The 22053-nt window shown below is 42.3% G+C and overlaps 2 protein-coding genes across 2 annotated transcripts; both read right to left on the reverse strand.

The window, feature by feature from the left end:
• Positions 1-7554: 7554 nt before the first annotated feature.
• Positions 7555-9959, reverse strand: LOC134464375 (microsomal glutathione S-transferase 1-like). Its single transcript, XM_063217836.1, has 4 exons — positions 9706-9959; positions 9209-9341; positions 8995-9089; positions 7555-8183 (listed from the first exon to the last, which is right to left on the reverse strand). Exons 2-4 carry the CDS (start codon positions 9332-9334, stop codon positions 7937-7939), a joined length of 468 nt encoding a protein of 155 aa, XP_063073906.1. The 5' UTR covers positions 9335-9341; positions 9706-9959; the 3' UTR covers positions 7555-7936.
• A 931-nt stretch (positions 9960-10890) lies between these two features.
• Positions 10891-13529, reverse strand: LOC134463564 (microsomal glutathione S-transferase 1-like). Its single transcript, XM_063216727.1, has 4 exons — positions 13369-13529; positions 12812-12935; positions 12339-12436; positions 10891-11598 (listed from the first exon to the last, which is right to left on the reverse strand). Exons 2-4 carry the CDS (start codon positions 12926-12928, stop codon positions 11352-11354), a joined length of 462 nt encoding a protein of 153 aa, XP_063072797.1. The 5' UTR covers positions 12929-12935; positions 13369-13529; the 3' UTR covers positions 10891-11351.
• Between the last annotated feature and the right edge of the window lie 8524 nt (positions 13530-22053).

Genomic DNA, 22053 nt, shown 5'->3' on the forward strand with positions numbered 1-22053 from the left:
ACACACACACACACACACACACACACACACACACACACACACACACACACACACACACACACACACACACACACACACACACACACACACACACACTCTCTCTCTCTCTCTCTCTCTCTCTTTCTCTCTCTCTCTCTCTCTCTCTCTCTCTCTCTCTCTCTCTCTCTCTCTCTTCATTGCAAACACTTGCAAGACTCTTCTATATGGTAAGTAGACCAATGAAACATTTTGTTAGAAGGCACTTAATTCTATCTAATAAATGCCCTAATAAAACCAAATATGAACACCATATTGTACAGAGTATGCAGTATGCGTATGTTTCCTAATCATAAGTTCTGGATTCAATAATTCAGTGTTGTCCTTTTGGCTCAGTGCAGTGCCAGTAGAGTCTGAGGTTTTGAGCCTGGTCAGTGAAATACTCCTCTTGAAAGACATGTGGAGGTTAACGTGAGACAACAATTCTCCATCCACTAAACAAACAGCTATGTAATCTCTGAGAGATAGCTTGCTAATATAATCTTGATAGGTCAGGAACAACATTATTTGGAAATTCACACAACCAGCATTGTCTTCTATCACATCTATTGTGTCTGAAGTTAATCGACACAGAGGAAAGAGCAGTGTCTTTCAGGACAATGACTTTCTCCATAGTGGCATCAAGGACAAACCTCTCTGTTCTCTGAGCCACTGGACAATATTCAAAGGTGTAAAATCCCAGCCTGATAAGTCAGACTATAACATGACAAGTACAGTCTGTCACTGGACTATGAGCAAAGCAGTGGAACCAAACGCTACAATTCAAACCGGACAAAATTGTTTAAGTGTTCACAGTAACCCAAAGGTTAGGCCGACCAAGTGGAATAGAGATGAGAAATGGGCTCCGTAGGAGTATGGACAATGGTAAGGCATGTGAAGGGCATGATGGACTACAATCACCAGACATAACGGTGTGCCCCAACTGCCATTCCAAGAAGCATTTTGTTCTTTCTTTCTTCTTTGACATTACACAGCATAGAGAAATAATGATTTCCGTCACTCCGGTAGCGTAGGTCGCTCTTGGTGTACACGCACCTTAATAATGTGCTCTAATTGCCATTGCAAGAAGCGTTTTTTTCCCTTTCTCTCTATCTTTCTTTTTTTTACATTACAGTCAGCATTGACTGACCTAGGGCTATCCCAGGAAGCCTACCAGTACATTGGTGGTACATCAGTGAAAGAGATTAAATGTTTACAGGCTAAAAATGTCCAGTTGTCTACAACTAATCTCTTTTGACCAAGATACAAGCCTATTAGTCTAGGCTAGCTAAAGCAGCACTGATACCAGATTAGCACATTGGTAGCTTGGCAAGGCAGACTATAACATGAAATGTTTAGTCTGACCTCACACCATAGGCTAAGTCCACTGTGCTAATAGCATCCCAATGACTCGCTACATGGATTCAGTAATGGACAGCGCCAGACCAGATTCATGTCCCAGCTGTGGCTAGGGTGCAAGGCTAGACCAACCTGGCCATGAAACATTCAGACTGTAGGCTTTGGTGTAGTTTACCAGGTGAGGGTTTTTTTGCTCATTTGGCGTTCCCCTCTGTTTTGTGTCCACATGGTTTTAGACACCTCTGGCCCCGCTCCAGCAGAAGACAAGACCTGTTGGATGACTATTTAACTTACCTGAAGTTTAATTCCACCTTTGCTCCAAATGCTTTCGCTGAGATGTCTGAGTAGACGCCAGCACACTGATGGATGGTCTTGTATAAAACATGGGGTCATTTGAGAATGCCATGCATTTCTTTGTGCCTTTGGACTTTCAGAACACTGAAACAAACACAAACATCACATCTCACAATTTAGTGGAAGTCATTTTTCATTGACATCATTTCAAAGATTCAGTGTTCTAATATCAAGCCCTTATACATAATTGTATTTGATTGTACAAACAGTACAAACCTAATCACCTAACACACTCACACTTGCTACTGATGTATTGTTCCCTAAGTGTAATATAGAAGAATCAACAGAACATCAGCTGGCCTTTAGCTGGTGTGAATACTGTTAACAGTGTAGACCTACAGTGAATCTGCAATGCTACATTCAAGTAGATGTTTACTGTTCATGTCCATTTACAAAATACAAGACATTTTTGTTTATTTTCACACACACTTTCTTCCTTTACAGTTTGTTGGTCTTGAGTCAGTGTATAAGGAGGACTATATTCAACAAGCACACTTAAGTACTGTACATTTGAAACAGGAGCTATTTCATGTTGTTTACCCTTCTGCATTCAACACACAGAGAGGCACTGGCATGACGGACAGTGGGGGAATGAAATATGATGGGGCCGGGGACCCCCCACCCCTCCCATCTGCTGTATAGGTGGGTAGCCTACCCTGACAGGCATAAATTATGCTAATAGATCTGAATAAAAACACTTTATTCCAAAAAGGTTTCACTACTTTGAAATGTCAAGATGATCTAGTGCATTACCTGGAGAGAACACTGAAGCTCAACTTAGAGCGCTAAAATATTAAAACAAGAAATTGTGCACTCTCCAGAGAAATGGGGGAGGTCGATGAAAAATGGAAAATGTGTAAGTGCGTCTTCCAGGTGGAGTTTTCCCCTTTTTATTAATTGATGCGAGCACTAAATTTATTCCTGAATAATTGAGCAGAGGAATGTTGGAACATATATATTTATGAGTGTGCTTGAACAGAAAGTTTTGTCATTAGCTCGCCTTTGTCTTGTTAATCAATACAGCTGCTTTCCTTGTTATCTAAATGCTGAATTATAATTACCAACAAAATTAAGTATTTGATTTAAAAGAAGTCGATTAGCTTAGGGTTATTGTGCGTAGGCTGTTATCTGAAGCAAAGTAACATTGGGCCCCCATTATTCCTGCCCAGATGAGATACACAGAAGACATTCACTACAAAATTGGAAGAAAGGTCCCTCTGCTGCTGCTGCAAAGTCTGCATATAATTTGGAGAAGCAACAGCGCTAAGCTGCTAAATTAACCAGAGCGGCCTGTTAATTGAACAGTTCCATTGTTACCGTGACAAACTGCCTATTGATTGGCCTTCTAGGCCTGCCCTGGACCCCGACAGTCCACTCCTGGGCTGGAAAACACAAAACACAACCTGGCCTGGTTGGGAGGAGGGAGAGACAGGGGAGAGAGTCAGAGAGAGAGAGAGAGAGAGAGAGAGAGAGAGAGAGAGAGAGAGAGAGAGAGAGAGAGAGAGATGGAGAGGAAAAGAAAGGAGGTGGAATGACACAGACGGGAAAGAGAGAAACCAAGTAAGTGAGAGAGAGATAGAGAGAAAAGAAAACGGGAGAGACAGAATCGGAATAACAGAGAGCTTTGGGTGAGCCTGGGAGAGAGAGAGAAAGAGGCCCGGGTCTGGGTGTTCAATTACAGCACCCACGAGCTAAATCAATACCATTTAAATTGCTTATGGTAATCACCTGCATTCCAATCACCCGGATCAGCATAAGCAATCTGCTGACCTGCAACCATATGCTCTCCCGTCCCCACCTCTTCAAATTTAAGCATATGAGAGGTCATTCAGTCCAGTCGGTGGCTTCTAGTAGCTCAGGCCTCAGTGATGGGGCTGATACTCCTCTGTACGCACCATGGAAGGTGAGAGGAAAGGAAATGCTGCCAGAGGATGCAGGAGTGGAGAAGCTCATAGCGCAATACCAATAATGTACTCCCAAACATGGCGTTCTATTACATGAATACTTTGGTGGTAAGCCCTACCGCCTACAGCCCTCCACACAAAGGCCCGCAGGCCAAATCCGGCCCGGGCATGGCAAACATTTGGCCAACCATGATGTCAGAACAAATGAAAACATAAATGTGTGTGATTTTTGATCACTAAAACTTTAGTGGATCATATCTCTTCAAAGCATTCACAGACAATTAGATCTTATGCTAACGGTCTCATAACAGACCTTTAAGAAGGGAAAAGCAAAAATCTGTTCTCGGTCCAGACTAGTCCACTAGTTTCTCATGGAGTTGGGGCGTTGGTTTGGCCCACAGCTTCACTTGCTCTACATAATTTGGCCCTTGGAGAAGAAAAATTGGAGACCACTGCCCTACATGCAAATGTATTGGTCTGGGGGCAAGTGAATGATGCGATTTCACATGAACCTTGTGATGAAATACGACTAGAAAAGAACAATCAGCTGTTATATTTAAATGTTGAGAATAATCAAGGATATATTTACCTGTGTCTCTGACTATTCCTAGTGCAGTGAAATAAGCGTATGGACAACCACAAGCCTGAAACGCTTTCCCAGTTCTGCACTGTTTACTGCCCCATTACACCAATTTAACACCAATTTAATCATTCTGAGAACTGCCGTATGAAAAGTGAACAAATGCTATTGTCGGCTCTTCTGAGTTGGTGCCATCCACACCGTGGTTTTGATAATGGCGCCATGCTAAGGTTGACAAATTGCAGTGCTGTGTTGAAACAAAACCCTCACAGTTGCATGGGGCCGAGGGAGTCTCTTTGCTTTGCCTGCCCTGGATTGGCCCCAGCATTTAAGCAAAATGTCACATCACAGCCCTGGGCTGGAGTCTACCCCCTTCAGTGCCTACCATTTAACAGTCTTACACCTGCATTATCAGCATGCCCTAACATAACAACGAGACACCTCTGAGTATCGGAGGCACTGATTGGTGCATCCACCAAATACCTGGGCCTCTTGCTGATGTATCATTTTGTGGTGATGGGGCAGACAGTCGGTATATGGCTAACTGTTCATTAATATTTGAAGGGCCCAGGGAGCCATTGTGGGGTATAAATCTTTGCTGTAACTCGTGCTGGTTGTGTGTGTGTGTGTGTGTGACTTTGAAGTTCTGCCTAATTAAGCCCCTGTACAGTTAATGAGCCTAACGGAGAAGTCGTGTGCAGATGGGGGTAGAGCTGTACGTCCACACACACAGCAGCCACACTGACACAAAGCAGCAATGTGGCGTAATGGATAGAAGTTGTTGCATGCATACTGTTACCTGCACCTTACCTGTTCTTGTGTCCTATAGCCTACTAATATCTGTATATACGTATATACTAGGCCTATTTATATAATATATACTATCCTTATTTTGTAAAATAGCTTTTCTTGTTTTAATACAAAGTGGAGGTATGTAGTATGTATTGATTTTAATGGTACAAAAATAAAGTTTTAATGATGCACAGGTAATGCTTTGCCCTGTTATATGACGTGTGTGTGTGTGTGTGTGTGTGTGTGTGTGTGTGTGTGTGTGTGTGTGTGTGTGTGTGTGTGTGTGTGTGTGTGTGTGTGTGTGTGTGTGTGTGTGTGTGTGTGTGTGTGTGTGTGCGCCACAACTCCCCAGAGACCAATAGGTGCATGGACTTGCTGCCTGAGAGTGTTTGGTTCAGTATTAAATCTTCATGTAGTTCTTCCTTTAATTCTAAATAAGTCACATTCCAGTTATCTACTGAAGGAAAGCAAAAAACGGGTTGTGAACAACCAAATAACCAAAAACAAACTTGCTTAAAAAACACAAAGGAAACCTTTAACTTCACAGAACAACCATTTAGCTCATTGAGTGACCTGGAGTAACCTGGAAAAACGGAATAACATTACATCTCTAATCCAGTAGGAAAGTAATATAAAATACTATTTGAAGCCTAACTCCACGGCATATCACTCCAGAAAAGTTATACTGTGCTTCAGTTACATATCCTAAGTTCTACACACGACACGCAGGCAGACATTGCTAAGACATTTTCTCATTTCCTTCATTTATTACTGTGTGTATTTCAGTTATCTTTGCATTTGGCATGTTGTGTATGTATGGCATGTTGTGTACTTAACCCTGTGCTAATGTACTTAAAAAAACCTAACCCTAATTAGCATCTGCACTTGATGTTCTGTATATTGCACTTTCTATCTGCTAGTCTTGTTGGCTATGATTATGTCCTGGATTGTAAGGCGCTTTGGTTAAAAAGCGTCTGCCAAATGCAATGTTATATAATGTTAAAAAAATTTAATGTAATTAACTGATGACTGACTTTAATAACATGTGTATTTTTCACTTTTATTGTCGTTGTTATTTGCTCCTTTCCACATGCACAGGGCTGCAGATCATGAGAAGGTCTTGGGTTAGTGGACAGCAGAGACTACGGGTGTGGCCCACATATTATCTGGAGTAAACGGCATCAGGTAGCCTATTAGAAGAAAGGCGGGTGATGTGGTGCACTGCAATAACACACCTAACTATAGTATAAGGATAACATTGTACATAGAGAACCAGGTAGATATCCGACCTTCCCAGTCCAAGATCCTACCCAGCTCAAGATCCTACCTCATTTCCCAGTCCTTCTCTTCCCCATCACTCTCACTACATTCCTGTGTCTCTCCATTACCTCTTCATAACCCAAACAAATATAGGCCTGTTTTATATCAGAAGGAAGAAGACCCCTGAACTGTGAACAAGGGAGAAATACATATGGAAGCATGCAGTGTGTGTGAATAATCCATTTGAGCTGAGCATTCTGCATCCTCACTTACGACGGATGCTGTACGGTAGGCAAGAGTGATAATGCTGATATTAAAAGCCATGATCTCTAATGAGCCCATCTCTAATGAGTGTGTTAAAGGAACAGACTAGTACTAAGCCAAGCTCTGAGAAACGATAACATCTCTCACGCGAGGGATGAAAGATGAGAGCCAGTGAATTTGCTCGCCTGCAAAGCAGATTATCTTGTACCGAGGGTGAGCTGTGGAAATTAATTATAAGACTGTAAATAACTGAAGGGAAATACGGACTACAATACGGGTCGAGGGATAGAGCTTTTAAACTCACTGCCGCTTTACACCCTTGACAGGCCTCAGGCCAACAGGTGAGCAGGAGACCCTCCTGAGAGGAGAGACCAGTTGAGGCACAGCGAGTCGAAACTTTTACTTTTTCGTGGTCGCATAATTTTTGGTTAACAGCAGCATTCTGGTATACAATGGCAGGAGGCCCAGGCAGTCAGTCATAAGGAATACATAATGTACATAGCCCTGACTTGTAGGACATAAAAGTAACACAATATCAAAGATATAATGCAAGTTACTGTCCCCAGTCCGTATTATGCTATTGCAACACAGCCCAGTCCAGAGATAAATAGGCCTACAGAAAACCTTCACAATAAAATCTAAGAAACACTGAGTACCCTGAGAAAGTATGTGAAAATGTTGGTTATGATGGAACAACTTAAGAGGCTCAAAGGCAAATGAGCCTACTTCTGCCACAAAGGAGTTTGCTTTTTTCATGGTCTAAAATAGCAATGAAAGTTTCCTTTCAAATTAAGGTTTTTTTTCAACTGCAATTGTTCAAACAGTGTGTCAGATTTGGTGGATTTCATTAAGACAGCTCTTCCCATGATCTGAGCTATTAGAAGAAAATAAATGATGGCAGACGTTTTCTTTGACTTTTAAAATGGCTCCCTCTTCTGGGCTCAGGTTGAAGGCATTCCTTAGCTCCAGGATGCAGACTCTATCTATGATGATTAATAGCACACTCCATGTTAATGCAACACATAATAATATCGAAATTCTGTTTATTAACTTTTCAATTCTTTTTATTTAAAAAAATCTGAAACTTCATTGAAATTGAGTTCAGCTGGTACAGTGCTGGTCACTTCATATCCACAACAGAAAATGCCAATGATTTAAAAAGGCATTGTGTAAGTCATAGATGAAATGGGACAAAATAAAAACTGTAGCCTAATGTTTAAGTATAATCTTGAAAAGTACATCCTAATGTTTCAGTGCCATAGGCTCTATTGAGTGGCATATTCCTACCAGTTAAAGGCTTAATAGTTTTGAAATAATTGCAAAACTCCAAACACAAATTACAAGTAATGTTCTGAAATGGTGAATGCCCAAAGGCAGGTGACTATACAAGTGGTGGGTGGCATCATCTCTATAGGTAGAGGGCCGTGGTGAGGACCCGGTAGGCCATGGAGGCTGTGGCCATGAGACCCACACCGAAGCACAAGGCCCTGCTTGGCTGCGGCAGTGGCAGCAGGTACGCCACACTGTGACAGATGCGGGACACTACAAATACCCGGAAGTGCAGGAGTGCGGAGCTGACTGGAGGGCCGGTGAGGGCGTAGAGAAGGCCGATCACCAGAAAAGGGATTACATTCTCCAGGTCGTTCTGGTGGCATCTGAAAGAGAGGGTGGGGTAAAATGAGGTCAATGGCGCACACTGGGAATATTGTCATTGCACTTTATTTGTCTCAAAATACTTTCATTGTACATGGGCATGGCACACGCATGGCATGGTTCATTCTTGCCACATGGCAAAACTGGCTTCAGAACTTCTTACAATCCAGCACTATCCTACATATTTCACCAATTACACCACAATCTCAGGCCAGGTAGAGGAGTTGGTTATTGCAATGCACAGGTAGCCTACACATGGATCAACATCATATACTAGATTGCATGTAGCTTCCAAAGTCAAACTGACCACCAGTGGATAGCCTAAAATAATACAACAGGTGATATTACAGTCTGAATTTATATTATATTCCCTGCAGGACACCTTTTAAAGGGAGACTGTGTGAGATTTTTAGTTGTATTTCCAGAATTCATGCTGCCTATTCACTAATGTTACCTTTTTCATGAATACTTACCACCAGCATCAAATTCTAAATATTCACTATGACTGGAAAAATTGCACTTTTCATACATGAAAAGGGAGATCTTCTCCATGATCCGCCATTTTGAATTTCCAAAAATAGCCATTTTTAGCTGCAAAATGACTGTACTTGGACCATAATAGAAAATAATTGTTTATTACTTAGTAAACTTTCATGTAAAGATCAAATTTGGCAATAGGCTGCCCAGTTTCAATGAGCAGCATAGTTGCAGTAGGCCTACCTTTTTTGACCATTTCCTGCACAGTGTCACAGTGTTAATTTAGGGTCAGTCTATGTTTCATTTAAGACAGTCTGAAGACTGAGGCTACTATACCTCCTAACACGTTCAACATCAGGGTCCACCCTGACCAGTTTCTTCTTATCTTCTCCAGACATGTCCAAACTGGTGTCCTCCATGTTAGCAAATGCCTTTAAGGTGAAGGTTTGGTGTGGTGTGTGTTAAAAATTGAATGCAAATTCGTGACATTCCAAACACTCGTATTTAAGCTTAAGTAGGATACCTGAAATGGTTAAACTTGAAAACATACCTTTCGTGTCAGACGAAAATATGAAGTGAAGGGAGACATCAGCATCATCTTAAGGGTGACAATGGTGGCATATGTTGAATAGGCCAAAAATACCTCACTGTCGATCATGTGCACAACTTCAGCCATGATTTCACTGTGAAGAAAGGCAGTCAGATGAAACTATGTTAGACACCAAAAAGCTCAAATTGCTCAAGACTTTAATCTTCCCGATGGCAAAACGTCAACCAAACGTAATGACAAGCGGAAAAAACGTCCTCGTAAATTATGACAAACGTGGTAAGCCTACGTGTAGCCTACTCTTTTTTTCTTCTTCGACACAGAATAGTCTAGTTACTTTTGGAAAAAAAAAACTTTTCCAGACCTCAAGACATCCATAAAGTGCTGCGTAAGCAATAACTGCAATAACTCCATACAGCCCCTTACTGTAATTTGACTACGCTATAATAACTGTTCACAGAGCCTCTAAGACGATTTTTTAACAAAATAATTGTAGTTACCTTGATCGTCCTCAACGGGCTGCGCGTTTACAAGAATTAGCACATTAATTCGTGATCTATTCCCAGTTGGTAAATGTCCACCAAGAGTTTCAAAGAACACCGATGATTGGACGTCACAGTTTCAGAGTTAGTTGTTGGACTCTGTAAGACTTGGAACACAGCGTTATGCAATGCAACAGACATGCGAAAAGTGTGCCCTCGGCGTTTAGTTTTTTACAGGCACACCCCCTCTTGTAATGCAAATGCTGGCGGTGCAGCGCCTTCACGCGGCGTTTATTCACTCGCCTGGATGAACTAAAATAAAGGCAAGATCTGTTTGTTGAAACCATCATACATTTTTCGATGCAAATATGTAATGATATACTGACAATAAACTCAGAGAGGAAGTGTCGACCCAATGTGTGCACAAATAAACAAGCATATTCACTGTCTTTCTTCAACAAAAACTCATAGTGGGCAGTAGGCCTACACAGGGCAGTAGGCCTATGCCCATAAGCTGCCCACAAATAGGTCACAGAGGGTCCATGCCTCCCAAAAACTTTGGAGAGAGTTGCACAGAGAGAGACAGAGAGTTACATTATTAGAGATTCAAGAGTAGCCAACATATAAAGGACCGTATTTTCATTTAGAAATGCCTGGTACTGATTGATATGAAAGTCCAACTGGGAAACTCAAACTCCCATTGTCGTGGTGACACAGCACTCCATTGCACACTGCACACTGTGTTCACTGCACACGGCACACAACAAAATTGCATTTATGCCTCAACCATGCAAGGGGGCAGCCCCCAATGGCGCCCGGGAGGGAGCAATGCGGCAGGACGGTACAGGGTACCTCAGTCATGGAGGTGAATGGGGGAGAGTTAGGCTACTCCCCCCACTAACCTGGCGGGTCGGGAATCGAACCAGCAAGCTTTCAGCTGCAAGTCTGACGCCCTAACCACTTAGCCATGACCCATGAGCCATGCCCATATCATAATAACATCAACATTTAGTCTACTACATCTGTTACGAACACAGGTACAGTCAGTCCGTCAACAAACACTGACCTGGCATTTCACCAGGCCAATACCCTGAACCAATATAACTGTAAATCCCTTTAGATACAAGCATCGGCTTAGTGAATTTAAACGTCATGTAGGCCTAGCCTACTAGATGTGTTTGACAACTCAAGATGCTTGACGAGGAAGTTGAGCAGAGTTTATTTATTTTTTACAATATTTTTCCATTATTTTATTTTTCAAAAGGCACACTTTTGAAAGTTGATACTAAAATAAATGTTGGGCCTAAGTCACATTTAAACGAGCTGCTTGAAGGTCCATTACTGCTTTGGAATGACAGTAGGCTATAAAATAACAGATACTGGTACAAAACCTTTTCTAAACGCACATACTGTACATGTGCAACAAAACGTACTAGTGTTCTTTACCTTTGCACAACAGCATGGCATAGCACTTACATGTATAAAATATGCATTCAAGTCAACAAAGAGAGGAAGCCACTAGATTATAAAAATAGACCTGCGAGAGATATAATTTCTTGGTACAGACATGCAAAATAATTCATTTACAGACACGTGTCAGCAATACCAATTTGATAGTTCCAAAAAACAAAGCAGGCCTATGTCAACAATGCAATAGTCTACATCTAAAGCAACAGCACAGTGCTGAGAGTCCTGTAGATCATAGACACTGTGGCGAGCATCCCAACCATCCAGGACAGACCTCTGCTTGGCTGGGGGAGGGCACCCACGTAGGCCACGGTGTGGCAGAGCCGAGAGACCGTAAAGACCCGGAAATGTAGCAGAGCCGTGGATAGGTCCGGTCCAGTCAATGAGTAGAGAAGCCCAATGATAATGAATGGGATGATGTTTTCCAGATCATTCTGGTGGCATCTGCAGATGTAAAAGTGCCAAAGACACGTAATGATGCAACAACGACAAGATCATGCTAACACATATCAACACAGAAGATATAGGGCCATTGGTTACATTTTACTTGACACCAGCGTCATGCGTATGACAACAGTGTCATAGCCTAATAGTGTCAAAACAATGTCATGACACTGTCGTGAACGAGCCATAAACTTGATGAAAAGTTGAGTGAAAGCCCAACTGGGAAACTCCAACTCCCATTGTCATTGTGACAGAGCACTTTACAGCACACAAGTGAACCCTGCACACTGCACACAAAGAAATTGTATTTATGCCTCACCCGTGCAAGGGGGCAGCCCCCAATGGCATCCGAAAGGGAGCAGTCAGTGGAACTGTACATTGCTCAGGGTACCTCAGTCATGGAGGAGGATGGGGGAGAGTGCTGGTTATTTACTCCCCCCACCAACCTGGCGGGTCAGTAATCAAACCGGAAACTTTTGGGCTACAAGCCTGATGCCCTAACCGCTTACCCATGACTGCCCACAATGAGCAGCATAGTTAGTTACAATACCTACTCTTGCCACCATCCTACACAGTGCACCTTTAATGAAATAATGTTTATGACACATGCATGACTGCGTTACGACACTGTTATGACACGGTTATGTCATATGTATGACGCCAGCGTTAGGTAAACTATTACCAATTTTCTGTAATGTGTATTGTAAGTAAATGGTCAATTTTCATGATGCAATGTCTACCTGCGGACTCTCTCAACATCAGGATCACTTCTTATAAATTTCTTTTTGTCCTCAGGGCTCTTAGCATGGGAACTCACATCTTCTGCGTTAGAAAAGGCCTAAATCAAAACAGATTGGGTAGAAACAGTGTAACTGATGAGAATTTAAGGATCATCATACCTTTCTTATCACTCAATATTGGCAGTTGAAGGGCAAACAGAATGAACACATCAGTTTGCAGAATTTGTTTTCGAAGCATGTTATTTAATTGATTTAAATACATCTGATTCCTGCATCCAAAATGCAATTTGATAGACAAGCAGATGACAGATGTACTGGTCTGTCCTGATGTGTGTTTTTATGTGTCCTTCTGTATTACGCGACTGTGGACCAAGAGTCCCGCAAATAAACTGAATTGAATTGTCAAGCTACAATAGAGGTGACTTCAACTTAACTCTATTGACTAGTTTTCCAAACATGTTTTGTCTACTTACCTTGCGGGTGATGCGGAAGTATGCAGTCAGGGGTGCCATGAGTAACATCTTTAGAACCACCAGTGTGGCATGAGTGGTGAAAGCCCGAAATACCTCACTGTCAATCACGTCAGCCATTCTTGTTCTGTATGGCAAAATGGGGTTTAGTGGTAATCCAACAAATGAAATAAGACACTAGAAATGCACCCAGAGAGTGCAGACCTCCGCCAAGCAAGCTGTTTGATAGAACATTTGACTGTTACACCCTATTTTTATTTCTGTCTTCTTTTTGTGGAGTTAGAAACTGGAGTGTCATTGTGATCCGAAACACCACAAATATATAATCACTTTTTCCTTTTGTCTTTTCCAACAACTCCACAAAGTTTCATCCAAATCTATTCTTTTCTTTTTTAGTTATCCTGCTGACAGACAAACGAACAGACAAACCAATGCAACCAAAAACATAACCTCCTTGGCGGAGGTAACTAGGCCTACAGTATTTACACATTTTCAACAAGTAACAGAAGTGTTGAAGGATCAGGAATAAGAATAACAACAAACGCAAACATATTACAGACCTTGTCAGTAGACAACTGTTCTACTCAGTTGGGTTAACAATTGAAACAGTTGAGAGTGAATAAATTACTTCTTTATTCACTGCCTTGCTCTTCACTCACTATCACCACGAAGCTCCGTACCAAAGAGCCGTTGTTGACAATTCATTTCCTGCCAGACTTCTCCCCTGTCACATGGGCATGTAGACATTGAATTTGAATGGTTGAACTTTGGCCAACACCCACTAACCACTATCTGATTGTTTTGCCTCAAGGTTTTCCTGCAGAAAGTCAACACGCGTCATCAACATAGACATTTAGGGTCTAAGATGTACAGTAATTATAGGCCTACATATTAATTGGTTGGAAGTCAAGGATTTAAAAAAAATAATGAACAGTCTCCTGATAAATAGCACAATCTTTTTGTAGGTGAAAGTTTGGATTTATCAGCAAAATCTCAGTTGCCTAACGTGTTGACCTAGTTTTGACACTTGCACCTGTTTTGAAATAGTTGCCATGTTTTGTTGAGTCATGCTGAGTGTCAAAACAGTTAAGGTTGTAGTATGGATTAGAATCAACACTGTGACTCTAAGTGTTTAATTAATACAACACAATTTACTGTGAAGGCTGCAAACACACAATACACGTACAGACAAGTTTATCATTGTGGATTTAGGAATAACATTAGATTAGCTTAGGATCATTGAGGATATGGCAAACTTAACACTGCTATGTTAACAATGTATCATTTAAGTTGCAAACTATTGCTATATCTTCCAAGAATCACATTGGTATTATTCACTCGTCAAACAAAAGTTATTGACACTGAAAAAAATTGTAGGCTTACAAGTGTTGTGTATTAAGACCTTTTTCATTTAGTGAACATGTAGGCCTACAACAATAACGCTCACAGCATTACAAGCTTAGTCTACCTGGGAGTTGCACCAAACTATGTAGTGTCACAGGCTGTTCTATTGGGTCCCATCTACTTGATAAATGTTAGTAAATGTCATTGTATAACACATGGGAAGAAATTGTCAATAGTGCTTGTTGAATGGGGCGAAGGTGAAAAGTCTTCACTGAACAGGTTTTGCATTCTTAAAGGAACAGTTCAGTATTTAGCACTTGTCCTCTTACTGTTGTTGGCATTAGCTAACATTATCTTGCACTGGATGTTGTGTTAGGGTGAGACATTTACAAAAGTATTTTGATTTCTGGCTGAAATAAGAAACAATATCATTCCCTGTCAAGCCAAGGACATTACAGGATGAATTAAAAGTTCTGAATAATGTGCGTGTGTGCGTGCATGCATGTAGGCCGGTGTGTAATAGATTTTGTCTGATGGATTATTCGGTGTGAGTAACTTAACATTTTGCAGATGTAGTCTCATCACACAGAGTGGAGAATGCTGTCAGTCAGCGTGTGACAGGAGACGAGGTGGGAGACTGTCTCTATCGTGCCTTCAGGGCCTGGGCTACATCACTCCCTCTCACTTGAAACACCAGTCTACTCAAACGCTAACTGCTAATGCTAGGAGACACCGAAAGTAACGTGCTAAAGTTAAATTATAGCTGTGTAGGACGAAGATAAGGGCATGTTCTGTATGGGGCACAGCATCATCTCAGACAATATGATCTTATCTGGACTACTGGCTACAACAACCAATGTAAGTTTATAAACTCTATCGGACAATATTGTAGTATGGCTACAGTAGGTATTGCAACTGTGCTGCTCATTGGAACGGTGCTGTATATTGCCAAATTTGATATTTTCATCAATATTTACGATGTAATAAACTAATATTTACTAGTATTACAGAAGTACAGGAATTTTTTGCCATTAAAAAATGTCTATTGGAAATTCAAAATGGCAGACATGGAGAATATCCCCCTTTTCATGTATGAAAGGTGCAATTTTCCCAGTCATAATGAACACAAAGAATTTGATGGTGGTGGAAAGTATTTGTGAAAAAGGTAACATTTGTGAATGGACATCATGAATTCTGGAAATTACTGAATCTACTGAACTACTGAAAAAAATGACACAGTGCACCTTTATGTATCCTATTGTGAGATTTATCTGTGCTGTATAAATACAGTATAAGTAGGCCTATTACAAACTAGGTATCAAATTCCGTTGAATTTTGGTGGTAAGAAAGAGTTCATGGAGAAAAAAGATTTGATTGAAATTGGCATCCGGACCCTCGAATTCAGGCCTTCAATTTAGGCCCTAATGTAAACTCCCTAAAATTAAGACAAAAGAGCTGGTGTGTGTGTGTGTGTGTGTGTGTGTGTGTGTGTGTGTGTGTGTGTGTGTGTGTGTGTGTGTGTGTGTGTGTGTGTGTGTGTGTGTGTGTCTGTGCGTGCGTGCGTGCGTGCGTGCGTGCGTTTGTGTTGCTGTGAGAGAAAGGGTGTGCGTGTGCACGTATTTGTGTGTGTGTGTGCGTGCGGCCATGTACGATTGTGTGCAAGCATGTGTGCACATGTGTAAGAGAAAGAGAATAATACAGTGTGATTTCCCACCAGGACCCGTTAATGGCAAACACTTGCATTGATCTCTCACCAGTCTCACCAGTAATTGGGATGCTGGCTGTGATGCTGCCGCATTGATTTCTGGTGCTAGCCAGCGTGCGCCCAGCCGGTAGGACAACAACGACTAAATAACAGTCCAGCCAATGATCTTAATGCCAGGAGCCAAGCATGCCTATTGATTTCATTACTGAATGCCTCCTAGGTTTCAGGCACATACATTTTTTTATTGATCCTGCGCCAGCGTCACATTACTTTCTGCACTGTCACATGCAAGTTGTCCAGCCAATCAATGGGGCCAAGCGGAGACTTGCTGAGTTGCGCGAGATTGCATAGGTAGAGAGCGTTTGTAACGCAATAAATTTCCCATCATGCAATCACGGTTTGGAGGTGACCCCCATCGACAAAATTGATGTGCGTGAGTGGCCCCGGACAAACCCAGGGAATAAACCTAAACCGTTGACTGATTAACCTGTCCCCTTACATTTAATTTGTCCCCCTTTGGAGAACCAGAGCAATTACGTACATCAGAGCAACCACTGCTCCGAAACATGTACGCTAGCATATCATCACAGAGGGCACTCAGGCCTGCTCTCCTGACTCAGCCAAATTTATTTAGAAATTAGGTATTTTTTCATTTCAATTGCAAGTGATTTTGTGAAGCAAAGAAGCTTTTGATAATGCACTGTTTCTCTTACATAGTGATTTTGGTGATTCATTTAGCAATTAATTGTTCTCGTCTATTTTGTAGTGGGTGTTAAATGACATAATGGCTGACAAATTAAATTTAAATTTCATTTTTAAGTTGAAATGGAAATGTCTGCTCCATTGTAATAAATGATTTGGATTTATCCCTGTGTTTTATCCACATTTCATACATTTTCCCCTCAAATATTTGTCTTTCTGCATGCATAATCAGACTATGTGATGCAGTTAGGACTTGACCATAATGGAGGGTACCTGTCTGACTGCATGCTTGCAGCTGGCCAAGGGGGACTCTTCCCTCAGCAAATGGCCCTTAATGAACACACTCATTAAGACGCCACACTTGCTTTGCACCCCTAATGAAGCCCACGCATGTACCCCAACGCTAACAGCTTTGTCTAATCCATTTGCACCAAACAGTACATCAAATTGGCGTAAATAAATGAGCGTCTTTACCCAGAGGGTCAGACCTCATATGTGTTTCCTGGTTTTAGGGTTGCATGTTGCAAGAATCAGATGCTTGTGTGTAACATTGTATTGCTGACCTCTACGCACACTTATTCTGCTCTGTATAAACTCATTCAGATTTATGGTGAGTGAAGACAATAATTAACAGGGTTTTATAGACCAGTTATGAGGTCCAACCCTCAATTCAAAGGGACTGTTGTGAAGGGGAGGAGTGTTGTCCCACCTGGCTTTGGGCCCAGGCCTCTGGGTCAGCCAACATGTGCTCTGACTGATACACCAAAGAGACTTGTTGGCATATCAGTCAGAGAATAACCACAACCATCTAACCACTCTGGTGTTGCCGCCGTAGTGCACGTTTGTTACCCCAGGAGGGCCGTGTCAGAAACTGGGTGGGGCAAGTCTCCTCCCCTTAGCTACAAATGGTTTTTTTTTGTGCATTTGGGCAGCGGAGAGTAATCATGGAGGAATTGGCAACAATAGATCATGGGCTCGACTCTTAAAGAAGACTTTCATGCATCCCTAGCTGACGTGTCCGGAAACATGTCTGCTCCATTATCATCTCTCTACAGCTTAGGAGAGTGAGGACTTTATTCATTTCATTAGTTCACTCTCTGAAATGTGGACATGTATGCATACATCTTCGTTCTCGCTGGAGAACGTACTTCTCGTGATCATGCCGCTCTCGCAGGAGAGCGCCTGTCCACGCAGTGGACTGATCATCAAAGTGCTTCACAGGGTCCATGCGGACCACTGCACTCGAGAAGCTGAGAGATTACGTGCCGTACTGGGCGAGATTGCTGGCCGTGGTGCTGAAGTGCCGCCATGGCCGAGAAATGTCTATGCAGTAAGCATTCTCCAGCTCGGGAGTACGGGGTGCCACTGAGAGCTCGGGCAGTATCTACGCCCATAGATATGTGCGAGCTCTGAGCGGACACCCCCCGTTGGATGATGGTTGGAGAGCAAAGGAGCGAGGTGAACTGAGAGGATGCTAGGGCAAGATGCTTGACGTATCGATAGAACAGCAGCCTAAGAGAGGCGAACGGGGAGGTGGTGGGTGCGAGCAAGAAAGGAAATTTCTGACTGGAGACAGGTGAACGGAGAATAAATGCTGTATAGTTAATTAAAGGGCGTTCCAAATTTCAATGCACTGAAATTCCACTGAATGACGGCAGAGCGGAGAATGAGATGCAGCTGGTTAGATAGGCGTGCCTATCTTTCGCACTGAATTCAGACGATTTACAGTTAAGCGGAGAATAGAATGCAGGTGGTAATTAAGCATGCCAAATTTCATTACGCTTCTCCCAAACGTTTGTTTTGAACAAAACATTCATTTAGGGTGAATCCCATTACATCCCTTAGCCCTGCGCCGATCCCCTTTGCCTCCGTTTTGCGCGTCCACGTGTAGGCGTAGTGCCATCCCGATTCACGTTCAGACAGAGGGGTAGGGGTTCGGCGAAGGGCTTTCATCCCCTCCGCGCGGAGATTTTCAGACACCTCACTCCACGGACGGAGGGCTTCGACAGATTTCCCTAAATGCATTACGATTGCATTTGAAAATGGGCGGCAAACCGCGGCATCCACAACAGCACAAGAGATTAAGTATTTTCGCTGCAATAGTCGGTTTAAAAGTGGTAATAATTATTCCATGGTACTAAGTTTAACATTGTCCTAATGTGTGATGGAACTTTTCTCCGTGAAACGCACATGAGAAAAAACGCTATTAACGTCAACCTAAATGCATGGAATTAGTGACAGCTGTGAGTGTCATTCCGTGATTGTTGAAGGGGCATCCCAATCCATAGGGGTTGCATTTCAAGCCCTACACCTTGCGGCTTTGTTTGAAAGCACAAGGGGCAAGAGGAAGGCAAAGGGGTAGGGGTGGAGATTAGTAATGGGAAAGGCCCTTAAAATGTCTCAAACTTTTCTCTGAAAAATTAGCAAGGTCTAGACCTCGGTGACCTCATAGCTGGCTATGGCAATGCTAGTAGCCAGTATCGATTGCTACTGTCTTCGGTACCATGGCGCTAGCTTTAACCCGTCACAGTAATTATGTAACATCCAGAAATATTTTACTATATGGTTCACATTTAGTTTACTCTTCAGCACCCCTAATAGAGATTTTCCTCCTCAAAATGTGTTCTGAGGTATGTATCTGTGGCATTGCTAAAATTATTTTCATTACTTTGCATCAGGAATTACTAAATTATAATTACTGTGAGACCTGGGGCCTCATTTATTACAATTACTTCATAACATTCTGTGTAAAACACTGCTGAGGAGAAAACCGCGGAATTTGCTAACGCACAAAAAATATTCCGATTTATAAAACCGTGTGGCACACGCTTGTATACAAAAAACATCTAAATTCACAAGGCATTTACAATGAATTACATTTACAATGAATTTAGATGGGTTTTTTAGGTGGTTTTTGAATGATTTCCCAGAAGAATGAAGCCGTTTGTACAGTTCAACATAAGTTTTTAGGAAGGTAAAGTGGAAGCGAAAGCCCACCTGGGAAACTCCCATTGTCATTGTGACACAGCACTCCACAGCACACAGTGCTCAATGCACACAACATAATTGCATTTTATGCCTCACCCGTGCAAGGGGCAGCCCGAAACAGCGCCCCAAGGGGGCTGTATGGCGGGATGGTATCACATGGTCAGGGTACCTCAGTCATGGAGGAGGATGGGGGGACCACTGGTTAAGGAATGTCCTTTACCTGACCTTATGCTAAGGCTAAGACTTTGAGGATTATAGAGTCTGCTGTGATTTGTTATGGCATTCTACGTAACACACTTTGGTACTCCATGGTACCATATGTACACAACCATTACAATATACCATAAAAGCATATTTTCTGTCACTTTCTTTCAATTTTGCCTGGGAACTGATTTTTAGAAAAGTTTAATTTCAGTATTTGGGCCTACCTTACAGGCACCTTAACGGCTTCAGCGACACCAGCGACGGAAGTAATGAGACAAAAGCTATTTTGGTGACGAGAGTAGATTTGAACGACTTTAGCGTCAGTTTATAGTTGAACTTACTTCAGCAAATATTATGCTAATTATGCGGTTCAGCGACAGTCACCGCAGCGAATTGGAACGTCAGAATGCTTGCGGTTTTGTTGTGTGCAATGAGCACAATGTGCACAGTTGTTCTACTTAACCTTTCCTAAACACTACCTGGGTTGAACTGGATTAACTGATCCATTCCTCAGTCAAATCATTCAAAAGCCTCTTACATTCACACATTTTCACTGTGGAAAGACGACATATTGATATTTTTGAGAATCTTAAAAGTTTGACACATAAACAAAGGGAAAATCCAACAAGCTGAGAGCTTTATCAGTGTGGCACAACTGTAGGCCTCGGCCTACTTTGACTTCCAGAGACAATGTGTGGTTCATTAGTAGGGAATCCACGTACCATTTATAAATCTTCACATCTTCGTCATATCATTTGACATTAACAAACTTATCAAATTGATGGAAAAGTGAAATTACTTTGTGTTTGCACACAGTACTTGTTTTGCTGTTGTGCTTTTTTTGCTCATATGTCTTTGATGTCAGGGATGTGCCAAAACAATTTCCAGTCAACTGTGCTGACATGGCAATAGACCTACATTTATTGAATCTTGATTGAATCAGTATTCTAATTGGGTTAAACATATATATACAGACTATTACCATTTTACTGTAATATCCCATATAATTCCTATCCCTTGCCACCCAGTTTGTTTCACCGCTGTTGAAAGCAGGGAAGCTTTGAGTAGATGTTGACGCCATCTTTGAGGGCAAGGCACCAGCAGGAGCTCGGCCTCCAGGGTTCAAATTAAGACGAGCACGGACAGAAAGCTCTTGCTAAGAGGACGTGGCTTATGTACGCTCTCTCGCACTTAGCCCGCACCACAGGCGCAAGCTTGAGCTTCTGCCTGGCACCACGCCTGCACCCCCCTTGCATGCAGTGGAGGTGGGGTGGGGTAGGGGGCTTCTGACTCATTAGGGTGCTTATTTTAACGAAGAGGCTCAAATGCTACCGCTGCAGAACTAACCCAACGCTGGGTGCTGAATCCAACCCCATGGATCTCGCACTCCCCCTGCTCACAAAGGGGATATAAATCTCCTTTCGGCAGGGTAATTACTGGGATAATTTTATCCGTAATGATGCTTGTCAGTCAGGGGTACTGATGAAATTAGAGGAGAAGCTCGTGGTACAGGCGGGGGAGAAAAAAGAGAAAACTCCCAGCAGATTTATCTGTCAAGACTCTAAAAAGAGAAGCAGAAAGAGACTCAGGGCCTGAAACTTTTGCTCATCTCCTGACCTATTGTGGGAGATGCTTTAATACAGCCTGGTGGTGGTGAGAGAAAGAGAGATGGTCTTTTGAAAATAAAGTAGAAACAGCACATAGGATTCTACCTCTGGCCATGCATACACAGCCAGACACATCACCGCAGGGAAAGAGTAAACACAGAGGACAAATGACCATTGTTGACACAATATTAACATCACTCAGAATGATTAAATTGTCCTGCGGTAGACACAACATAATGTGTGTATTTCTGTGCTGGCTTGCCACCCAAGTACATCATTCAACCTGACACCTCATTTACTGTTCATACATACATACACCTGCCGATAAATATGCAGACACACTGTGTTATGGGCAAAAGCTTGGAGAACCAGGACAGGCTTTTAACAAAACAGAGTACTTGATCACAATGTAAAAAAAAAAAAGCCAGGGAAAGTCAACGCTTGCCCTGGTGGCGACGCAACTGCGCGGCTTTGATCTCCGACTGTGAATTCTCTCAGCTTGTCTTAGTTTTTCAAATAGTGCTACTTAAATTATTTCGGAGATGCTGCTACCCTGGCGAATGTGGCAAAGGTAAAGCCCTCCTGTGGATTCAGGAAGATAAAAGGGGAGCACAAAGAGGCGTCACGACAGGAGCGTTATAATATTTAGCATAAGCAGCTCCAAACATCCCTTTAAGGAAGAGATGTCTTACGCG

Source organism: Engraulis encrasicolus, chromosome 15 (assembly GCF_034702125.1).
Source record: "Engraulis encrasicolus isolate BLACKSEA-1 chromosome 15, IST_EnEncr_1.0, whole genome shotgun sequence".
Lineage (NCBI taxonomy): Eukaryota > Metazoa > Chordata > Actinopteri > Clupeiformes > Engraulidae > Engraulis > Engraulis encrasicolus.